The sequence below is a fragment of the Lepisosteus oculatus genome, chromosome 13 (assembly GCF_040954835.1).
Source record: "Lepisosteus oculatus isolate fLepOcu1 chromosome 13, fLepOcu1.hap2, whole genome shotgun sequence".
Taxonomy (NCBI): Eukaryota; Metazoa; Chordata; class Actinopteri; order Semionotiformes; family Lepisosteidae; genus Lepisosteus; species Lepisosteus oculatus.
Window position 1 is genome coordinate 4,230,921 of NC_090708.1, and position 11,875 is coordinate 4,242,795.

General features: G+C 37.6%; 1 protein-coding gene across 1 annotated transcript; it reads left to right on the forward strand.

The window, feature by feature from the left end:
- Positions 1-1,238: 1,238 nt before the first annotated feature.
- LOC138242246 (extracellular calcium-sensing receptor-like) lies at positions 1,239-9,447 on the forward strand. Its single transcript, XM_069197719.1, has 9 exons — positions 1,239-1,379; positions 1,744-1,849; positions 4,481-4,655; positions 4,853-5,144; positions 5,860-6,211; positions 6,407-6,675; positions 6,913-7,140; positions 8,027-8,150; positions 8,540-9,447. Exons 1-9 carry the CDS (start codon positions 1,239-1,241, stop codon positions 9,445-9,447), a joined length of 2,595 nt encoding a protein of 864 aa, XP_069053820.1.
- The last annotated feature ends 2,428 nt before the right edge of the window (positions 9,448-11,875 follow it).

Below are 11,875 nucleotides of genomic sequence, written 5' to 3' on the forward strand. Positions count from 1 at the left end.
GATTTATCATGTTAATATGATTTGTGAATTAATAACCCAAGATTTATGAATGCTTATTACCTGGCATTTCACTTAAAAGTATCAAAAAAATTACATAACACAGAGTCACACAGACTTACTATTGCTTATAAATTTAGTGAAGATTTTTTTAAAAAAGTTTTTTTGTGCCACATAGAGAAAAATAAATCTGTGCTAATCTCTGTAAAATAAAAATAAAAATCCAGGAAGACTGTCTCCTAACTTCAAACCAAGAACTATTTTATTTTATATCTTAAAAACATCTTATCCTTTAACACTTGCGATCTATAACCTATGAACAATAATATAGCTTTTAGACTACATGAGGCTGAAAAGGCTGTACCTAGAAAAAGACTTTTCACTCCTCTACTTCCTTTCCCACAACTGCATTACTATAACAGCATCCATAATGGGAAAATGTATATTAAAAACAAACACACATTACTTATAATTATAAAATTGCAAACTGTGCAGTAATGATCTCTTTTAGACTAACCAGATTCTTCTCACACACTGCAGGAGACTTACAGTAACTATTCAATTTCACATTGTGTACACAGGCAATTAGTAAATGTCCTGCAAATTTGAGGAAGACACCTTAAATGTATGGTAACCCTGCTGTCATATTCTGGTGGTAAAATACACTGTTAGTGAAAAACACGAAACTGGTGGTTGTCTGATTTATTTTTTTTAACCCCCAAGGAGAAATCCTCACTGAGAGACAGACCTAACTCAAAAACAAACTGCAAGCCTGCATGAGGAAGTTACAGTGTTGATGTGCCTCCAGGAAGCTTGACAATTGCATGCTGTACAATTTGAGAAGTAAAATAATACGGTTAATTACATCTGAGATACGTACTGTAATACTCTGTATTTGCCTCAACCGTATTTTTAAATAGCCGACAAGCACTCCCCCCGACAAAGCTGCATAAAAGCGTCAGTGAGCAGCAACACAATTTTTTTCCTTGTTCTTTCTCACCTGTCACAGTAACTAACAGCTGGGCCTGAATCGCTGAAGCTCCTGGGAACTGTGCTCTCTTGAGTTCAGAACAGGCTTATTATTGTGACACGTTCGTTATTGTGATATTTTTATCACAAGCAATGTAGAGAGTTTACAGTTATCGTCTTCCTAATGCCACAATTTGGTACTAGTTTATACAGCTGAGGTAACTTTAGGTGATTTTATGTATTAACTATTTTGCTTGATAGTAAAGAGCAATATGACCCACCTGGAATTTGTACCCAGGAACCCAGAGACGACATCCACTAACCCGCATCGTCTCCCAAAGCACATCACTGCGTCCACACAGCAGCTCTCAATTCAGTTTGACATCTCTAGTCGGACACCAGGGAAGCTGGAGGTGGATATACTGTACTTAAGTCTCATTTTCAGTTGAGGGGAAGTTGGCTAAAACTGCTGTGAATAATTTTAGAAACGATGTATAGTACGTGTGGAACGTTTTTGTCATTACAATTGTATTTTGTCTCGAAGTGTACTAGCGCAACGGAGAAGAAAAGTTTTTTTTTTAATTTATGCGGGATAGTATTGCGTTTAAACGCGACTTACTTCGTGAACAATATTGCCATACCTACAATACTACAAGTATAATAATATCTTGCATTATATATGCAATAACATTGCCCATGCAAAGTAACATCGTCACACTCCTCTTTTGCAAAGAAAACCCTAAAGGAGCACGTGTTCCGTGTTTTGTATACACGAAGTACAACGCGGTGTCGGTACAGCAACATGTCAGTGAGCATTCCGGGTTAAAAGCGTGCTGTTTTCAGTGTTTCAGTAAGCCGGAGGACTTGACCCCTAGCCCGCCAGGTCCAGCACACTCACTTAACCTTTTCCCCTCCTGTTTAAACAGGGGACCCCCTTCCCCCTGTGCTCATTCTCGAGACAAACCCCTGACAGAGCAGTTGGCTCAGCACCCTGTCTTGCTTTTGCTACCCCGGTCTTTTCCGCCCCTAGTGATTAGCACGCCCCTGTATTATTAAGAGCAATGAATTAGTGAGCTGCGCTCCCGTCTCCTGCTTCCCTTTTGGTACCACCGCCCGCTAAGTAGAATTGACACGGATTTCCAAACGTATGTTATTCTTGATGTGAAATTACTTTTTTGTAGGATGGTACTACTGTACTTTTTTTCCCCTCTGTGGCTCTAATAAGGTCCCGTTATTTTGGCATTTACAGTGGTATTTCAATTAAACAGAAAAAAAACACTCCTACCCCAACAAATTTAACAATTATTTTATCATTACAAATGATTTATATGATAGATTATAGATCATAATTCTAAATAAAAAAAAAATAAACAACAAAATGAAACTGACAGTATGAGCCAAACTGAAACAGGCATTCGTCGGTTACGGAAGGTAAAATCGTGCTGCGCACAATTTAATCAATTAACATACTATTATCCATACATGAAGTAGTTATATTTAATGTGCTATAAATAACATCTGAAAATGTTGCTAAGTAGTAACAATTAATTTGTGTCATCACTGGCAAAACACTTTTCTGAAGGCCTTAGACGATAGTCAAATTTTAATGTGAAAAAAATTCACAAGAAAACAGCACAACTTTAGTCATTGTAGTGCTTCCTAATTGGAAAACTGAGCAGGATGCCCAAACACATCCGGGTGTTTAGCTCCTTCTCACTACTTTCGCTTTTGAGGCACAGTTTTGTGGTCTATCTGCAGCAAATTCATCTATTTTGCAAGGCTGGGTGGGAGAATTAGATACTCTTAGGACACTAATGGTTGTATTCATTTCCAGAGATTGCTCTTAAAGAGAAATCTTTGACCAGATGCTTTTACGGCTTGTTGAATTACCCTTTTCACCCTTTCTGTGTAAGCTACTGTTTTCTGTTAAGTTTTGATTTTTGTGCTTAAATCTTATTTTTATGAAATGAAAATGCTGGCAGCTTGGTGGTGCCGTTGCTAGCATTGCTGCCTTGCAGCGCTCAGTCTCTGCAGGCAGTCCTGGACCTGCTGCAGTATCTGCTGTTCTCCTGTGTTCAACTGGGTTTCCTCCAGGTGGTTAGGTTTTCTTTCAAAGCCCAAATCACGTCCAAATTTGGATCAACAAAATGTTCACACCCAGCAAGTGATCAAAATGTCAAATTGAGGGGAAATTAAAAAGTGATGCAGCATGACTAGGTTAAAGCAGACACAGTGAGGGATGACTTGGTCACCCTGCCGTTCCAAATGAAGACTGGGGATCTGAAAGTCTGTCATCTTTAAAAGAGGGGCATCTTGCCGCTCATTTTTCCCTTAGGAACATTTAACATAGGAAATGGTTTGTTCTGAATATGTAAATGTAGTAAAAAATGATCCGCTTTTATGAATCGTGAAACAAGATCAGTGCTTTAAGAGGAGTTCTCACCTATTGACACCTCAGTTAAAACAAGGTACTCTACTTTACCTCTGTCCTTGTGTGTGTACAGAGACAGACACATCCCTTTCCCTGTACCTCACAGCTGGGCCTGTATAGTGAAGCCCCTGAGGTCTGTTCTCTCCTGAACCCAGAACTCCATAGCACCTCAGTGTTTCAGCACAGCAGCTACTCTTTCAGTCTGACTGCTCTGAAGAACCTCCAAGGGTAGATACTATAAATGTACAGTATACATATCACAACATGCATCTCAAAACCAATTCATTTCTGCAATATTGTGCTAAATGAGATACATTTTATTCTGCATGTGTTTACTCAAATGTGAGAGTTCCAAAATAATTCTGAAACAAAACATTCAAAGCATGTTTTAAAAACATACTGTACATTCTTAAGCTTGTTTACAGAGCATATCAAGGAACAGAAGGAGTTCTACATTGTTCTGTTAAAATTATTTAATTGAGGTATTGTAACTCTACAATGCTGGAATAAAATGCTTTAGTTATTATTGAAAAAACAATTCAACAGTGCAGCTTGGTACCACTGTCACAAATGTTTTTTCATGCACAAAGTGATGCGATAACCTCTGGTGTCTTCTCCAACATTTTTCAGTTGTTCTGTAGACTATGATGTTGAAATACTTGTGTAGGATGTCCATGAAATCTAAGTATATAATTGTGTAGTAGCATGTCTTCAAATATGAAAAGGCATATTTGCATTTCACAATCTGGTCCCAAGCACCATTTTATTGATAATGTATTTAAAGGCACTACAATATTATTTTGTTATTGATATAGGCAAGTATTTGTTCAAAGTAAAATGATGTAACCGAGAGAAATGTTAGACTGTGTTTTTTTCAGATGCTGTCTTGACCAAGTTTTCCAAATATGCTTTATGAAGTAAGATGACACTTAGCATCTTGTTTAAACTACGGTGTAACAGAGCACTCTCCAAGGAGCCCGGAATGGTTTATATAGCAGGGATTTTCCATCTTCCCAGAAAGTGGAACTTTGTACTCAGCAGCAATGAAATTTATTTGGTATATCTTTTTTTTACTTGATCTAGTCCATCTGGTCTTCACTTTAAAAGTGCCCCTTTGTAAGCTTCAAAACAAATTTGAGTTGAATAGTTTGTATAAACCTGGGGATATTCTTTTTGGAGGAGTATTTGAAGTACATTTATCAGTAACATATCCTGAACTACCTTTCACTTTGAAACCAGACCAGCTGAGATGTGGGAGGTAAGTTCCTTTCCTGTTCAGCATTTAATCTTCTATCAGAACTAATATGTAAGAAGCAAGCAGTAGTTTAGAATATGTTGTACAAAACTATTCCTCACTAAAATGTCTATTATATGATCACACATATATTTAATTATCATTAAATATAGTAATCTTTTGCATTAAAGGAATTTTTCATATTTTTAATCTTCTTGCAGATTCTCTTTATCAGCATTTCAGAAGGCACAGAGCATGGCTTTTGCTATTGAGGAAATAAACAGAGACCCTGCTCTTCTCCCTAACATCACACTGGGATACAGGCTGTATGACAACTGTGTGAACCTGGCAGTGGCTCTGAGAGCAGCAGCAGCTCTGATCAGCGGAGAGGAGGACTCCTTTACTGACTACGGCTGTACAGGGACTCCCCCTGTCTTAGCCATTGTTGGGGATCCTGGCTCAACAAACTCTATTGCCGTATCAAGAATACTAGGCCTCTTTAGGGTCCCAATGGTAAACCAAGATACATGATAAAAAGTCTAACTCTAGCACTGTCTTGCCCAGCCTGGAGAGCTTCAATACGATATGTTTTAAATCATCTAAACCAAGCACTTCTAAAGATTGGGAACAGTTGTAATTTATTGATCAATGAAGCAAGCAGGAAGAAGGAGCTCTAGATAATAATTTCTGTTCCCAAAACAAATCACCATTAAACTTGGCCAATTCTTTAGAAATTGCTGAATTAATGGTGACTTGTAAAACCTGCTGGACTGTGGCTCTGCACAGACAGGGTCCAATCGATTTAAATAATAGTACAACAAGAAAAATCAATGCAAATGATTTATGTCAAGAATACGTTTCAATTCCATCTTCAGTTCATTACCAGATCATTTAATTTATAAGAGACTGAATGTTTACCATAATATTGATATTGTTTTATTAAAAAGTAAGCTTCACAAATACATACAGATTAATGGAATACATTATTTAAAATATATATATATATTTTTTTTATATATTTTTTTCAAAACACAATTATTTCACTTCTTAAATCTGCACTGTATTTGTTAAGTACTAATATAAGGGACAGAAAAAAACACAATTATACAGACTTTCAACTGGAAAAAAATAAAGGGTGTTAAATCTTAGCTCTTCTCTAATACAGGTATATTTACTGTAGGTATTCTTGTTCTCACATCCTATTTATATGTATTTCTATATTTTCCAGATCAGCTATTATGCTACTTGTGCTTGCCTGAGCAACAGAAAAAAGTTCCCTTCATTCTTCAGGACAATTCCAAGTGATGCCTTTCAAGTCAAAGCCATGGTTCAAATTATCAGGCATTATGGATGGACCTGGGTTGGTGTCATAGCAAGCAGTGATGACTACGGTCAGAGTGCTGTCAAGAGCTTCACTGAGCAGATAGCTCACTTTGGCTGTATTTCCTTCTCAGAAACCCTCCCAAGTGTGAATTCAAAAGCCAGAATACTTGAAATTGTGAAAACTATTAGACGATCCACAGCAAGGGTTATAGTTGTATTCTCCCCTGGAGCACATTTTATTCCTGTGGTTGAAGAGATTGTTCTCCAGAACATCACTGACATTCAGTGGATTGCAAGTGAAGCCTGGACTACCTCAACGGTAATACAGAGTAAGGAAAATTTCCACTCATTCGGTGGGACAATAGGAATTGCAATTCGCAGGGGAGAAATCCCAGGGCTGGAAACATTTCTCCTACAGATTCAACCTACATCTAATTCCAATAATAATTTACTCAGACAGTTTTGGGAAAACATATTTGACTGCAAATTTCAAGCAAAATCAAATGATCTTGAAAGTAATAAAATATGTTCAGGAACAGAAGATATTAAAAGCACCAAAACTTCTTACAGTGATGTGTCAGAACTGCGGGCTTCCTACAACGTGTATAAAGCAGTGTACGCCTTGGCACACTCCCTGCACAATCTGATGTCCTGTGAGGCTGGAAAAGGGCCCTTTCAGAATAACTCCTGTGCAGACATCACAACTGTGCAGCCCTGGCAGGTGAGAGGTTGTCAAATAGTCTAGGAAATTGTCCAATACTCTCATTGTTTTTTCATATATTCTAAAGTGTAAATAATTGTTAAAGATGCTTTAAATATTAACATTTCCATTTTCTTACAGTGATAACCTATTTTGTTCAGTCAAGAACTTACTGACTTTACTTAGTACTTATTCATTATTTCTTATTTGACTCTCTTTTATTTGATCGCTTCATATTTTCCTATTTGTTTTTCTAAGCTGCTGCACTACCTGGCGAGAGTGAACTTCACTACTCACTATGGAGACAGGGTGTCCTTCGATGAGAACGGAGATGCTCTTGCAATCTATGATGTGATGAACTGGCAGAGGGCCGATGACGGGTCTGTGAAAACAGTAACAATTGGTCTGTTTGATGAATCAGCTCCTGCTGGACAAGAGCTCACTCTGAATGAAGACAGAATCTTCTGGAACTTTGATTCTAACAAAGTAAATAATGTGAACTTTATTTTATAATAATTATAATTGCTTACACTTATATAGCGCTTTTCTGGACACTCCACTCAAAGCGCTTTACAGGTAATGGGGTCTCCCCTCCACCACCACCAATGTGCAGCATCCACCTGGATGATGCGACGGCAGCCATAGTGCGCCAGAACGCTCACCACACATCAGCTATTAGTGGGGAGGAGAGCAGAGAGTAATGAAGCCAATTCATAGATGGGGATTATTAGGAGGCCATGATTGGTTAAGGCCAATGGGAAATTTGGCCAGGACGCCGGGGTTACACCCCTACTCTTTTTCGAGAAACGCCCTGGGATTTTTAATGACCACAGAGAGTCAGGACCTCGGTTTTACGTCTCATCCGAAGGACGGCACCTGTTTACAGTATAGTGTCCCCATCACTATACTGGGGCATTAGGACCCACATGGACCACAGGGTGAGCGCCCCCTGCTGGCCCCACTAACACCTCTTCCAGCAGCAACCTTAGTTTTTCCCAGGAGGTCTCACATCCAGGTACTGACCAGGCTCACACCTGCTTAGCTTCAGTGGGTTGCCAGTTGTGAGTTGCAGGGTGATATGGCTGCTGGTATTCTCATTCTCATTGTGTTTCCTGTTTACAAGTTTAAATGTAAGGAAGGAAAATGTATCTTCTTTTCCTCCTAAATGTATGTCTAGACAATGTAAAATTGCACAATAACATAACACATTTTCTGTATGAACAGAAACTAAAAACACTTTTTTATTTAATTTGCACATATTCTTCTGAATATGCTGCTCTTGTTGTCGAAATGAACTATTTATTGAACAGTAACTTGAGAAAATCGTGTTTTAATCCTAAATCATATGTTCTTGTGTTTCATGCTTCCCCAGCCCCCCAGGTCTGTGTGCAGTGAAAGCTGTCAGCCTGGCACCAGGAAGGCAACCAGGAAAGGGGAGCCCCTCTGCTGTTTCGACTGTGTGCCTTGTGCAGAGGGAGAGGTCAGCAACCACACAGGTGGGCAGATATTCTTTCTTTCTCTAACTTGCAAAAGCATAAAGGAAAGGTTTATTGCTCCTCAAAACTGTGTTATTTTGTGTATCATTTAATTGCATGAATTTGTACTGTCTAATCTTGTGTGTGCATCATTCAGTGTTTTACTTTGTTATGCTAATGATCTGTGGATTGTAAAAAGCAGATTTAAATGTAAAAATATTGATTAATTTGTATTGTTTCCTATACGATCTGATATTGGAAGGATTATATGTCTGGTTCTTTTTTAGATACCATTGAATGTTTCAAATGTCAGAGAGGTAAAGTTCAGATGTAATCCCCTTTATCTGGATTGTTTTTATATGCAATCAGATCTCTATATTGGAAGAATTATGTGTCTCTTTCTTTTTTAGATACCATTGAGTGTTTCAAATGCCCACCCGATTTTTGGCCTAACCCAAGCAGAGAGCAGTGTGTGCTGAAGGAAATTGAGTTTTTATCATATGAGGAACCTTTAGGAATCTCTTTGACATCAGTCTCAGTTTTTGGAGGGTGTATTTCAACTGCAGTTTTAGCTGTGTTCATTTACTATAGGAGCACCCCAATAGTAAGAGCCAACAATTCTGAACTGAGCTTCCTGCTGCTGCTTTCTCTAATACTCTGCTTCCTCTGCTCATTGCTGTTTATTGGTCAGCCACTACACCTCACCTGTATGCTGAGACATGTTGTGTTTGGGATCAGTTTTGTTTTGTGCATATCTTGCATTCTTGTGAAAACCATTGTTGTCATCATGGCCTTCAGAGCCACACTGCCAGACAATAATGTCATGAAGTGGTTTGGTGCTGCACAACAGAGAGGCACTGTTTTTGTCTTTACTGTCATCCAGGCTCTGATCTGTATCATATGGCTGAATACAGCACCACCTGTGCCTTTTAAAAACACACAGTATCAAAACTCAAAAATCATTTTTGAGTGTAATGTTGGCTCAATAACTGGATTTAGTTTCCTGCTGGGGTACATAGGCTTGCTAGCCAGTGTTTGTTTTCTGCTGGCTTTCCTTGCAAGGAACCTGCCTGATAACTTCAATGAAGCCAAGTTCATCACTTTCAGCATGCTCATCTTCTGTGCAGTTTGGATCGCTTTCATACCAGCTTATGTCAGCTCTCCTGGGAAATACTCGGACGCTGTGGAGATTTTTGCCATCTTGGCTTCAAGCTTTGGTCTCCTCATTGCGATATTTGCGCCAAAATGTTACATCATTCTGCTTCATCCAGAGAAAAATACCAAGAAAGCCCTTATGGGCAGAGCAGGCCTGAAGTAATAAATACATAATTTTGATTTCTGTTACTTTCTCTACAAAATTTCCTCTGCATCAATAAATTTCCAAGTAAAGTTTTGTTGAGAAAATTGATATATACTTTCTTCACTCTGCTGTTTTTGGACTTAAAAATTAAATAATTTGTACTTTTATTTAAGATTAAATTTGGAGTTGAGAACTTGATATTTATGGGTGAATGTTTGTTTTTCAATTTCACTTTAATAAAAGAAGAAAACAACAAACCAACAGAACAGTTACACTGATTCACTGTCTTTTACAAATTCAATGGATTGTATTTAACTTTGAAATGTAGTTTCCTAAGTTGGTTTCCAAAGTACAAACCAAGAAAAAGTTTACTTTATGTCTTAAAGTAGTCCTACCTATTTATATTTGTGAAATATAAATAATATTTCAGTTTTAAAAGGCATAAAGCTGTAGTACAGTACTTGCAAAAAGGATTTTTACTTATTAGCTGCTTACTCACAATGGCACTAAATCACAATAATATCACTGTTTTTATTCTGAACAGTTGTGCAGAGAGATTTAACTGTTAAATTACACTTGTGTTGTGCATGCTGGCAGTTGGTGAATACCCTGCAAAATAGAGAATTAAATCTTCAATTTATTACAGCCCTGCTGTCGTATTCTGGTGGTTAAAAACAGGACACCTGGTGGTTGTTGATCGAGTTTTGAAAGCCCAGGAGTAAAATCACTGAACGACAGACTGCCACCCTGCATGAGGGAGTTACATTGTTAAACTTGACAATTCCATCAAGTACAGGATAATCTGAAAAGCAAAATAATACGGTAAATTCCATCAGAGATACATTATCTCTCTAATACATAATTTGCCTGAACCATATTTTAAAACAGCCAACAAACACTTCCCTCTGCAAAGCTGCATAAAAGCGTCAGTGAGCAGCAACACAATTTTTTTCCTTGTTCTTTCTCACCTGTCACAGTAACTAACAGCTGGGCCTGAATCGCTGAAGCTCCTGGGAACTGTGCTCTCTTGAGCTCAGAACAGGCTTATTATTGTGACACGTTGGTTATTGTGATATTTTTATCAGAAGCAATGTAGAGAGTTTACAGTTATCGTCTTCCTAATGCCACAATTTGGTACTAGTTTATACAGCTGAGGTAACTTTAGGTGATTTTATGTATTAAGTATTTTGCTTGATAGTAAAGAGCAATATGACCCACCTGGAATTTGTACCCAGGAACCCAGAGACGACATCCACTAACCCGCATCGTCTCCCAAAGCACCTCACTGCGTCCACACAGCAGCTCTCAATTCAGTTTGACATCTCTAGTCAGACACCAGGGAAGCTGGAGGTGGATATACTGTACTTAAGTCTCAGTCCAATTTCAATTGAGGGTAGTTTTGCTATGGTTAAAAGGGCATACACATGTACAATATTTCTTTAACATAAAATGCATAAAATAAAGGGGACTTTTTATTCCATTGCATACTGTAGTAAACGTTAACATGAAAATATGAGGATGCAAATAACTTTAGAGTCAATGCAATTTTGGAAAACATTTTTTTCATTTAAAGTTTATTCCGGCAGTTACAATGGGCTTCTGTAAAACATTCTACCCCAATAAAGAGGCAATAAAGATTTCCCAATCAATTTATTTTATTACTAAAAAGGATGTATACAATAGATCAGAATACTATTTAAATATAAAAGAGTAAAATCAAAAAATGAAACTGACAGCCCAACCTGAGCTAAAATGTTCTACAGTTCATTTCACTGAAAGAAATGCAATATTTTATCGTAAGTATTGAGGGCGTTGCATCAATTACCATAATAACTAAAAGAGGTAATAATAACTCCAATATTCTTGAAAAAGACATGATGATTAATATTTGGAGCCTTCTCTTCAGATTGTTAATTCATATAAATATTCCTTGTGATAGTTAAATGCCTCAAGCAATAGAGTTTTCCTGTGTCATGTTCATATAATAACCTTGAGATTACACTGCATTTGTATTGGCTATAAATGCATGAAGTACCAACAAGTTCCAGCTTACACAAAAATTCCAACATTAATTTTTTGGAATGTCTTGTCTAGACATTTTAATGGCATTAGAATATTTACAGTAGTTAAGCTACTGTATGGGACTTCTCTGAGATAAATCTATTTTAAACGTTTCTTTACAAGGCGGTCTCCAAAGAGTTTCACTGTCTATAAAGCTGCAATACCTTTCTCAAGGAGTCATTCTGCTGCTCGATCTGTAGCAATGAAATTAATTCTGTTCACTGTTTCATTGCAGACTTTGGCTCTTCCGCTATGTGGTATTGAAAAGCCAGTTTGCAAACATCAAGAAACATTTGACTTGAATGGGCTATACAAAAATGGAGACATTGCATTTGGTGGAATATTTGAAATACATTTTAAAGCAATATATCCTGACTTGTCTTTC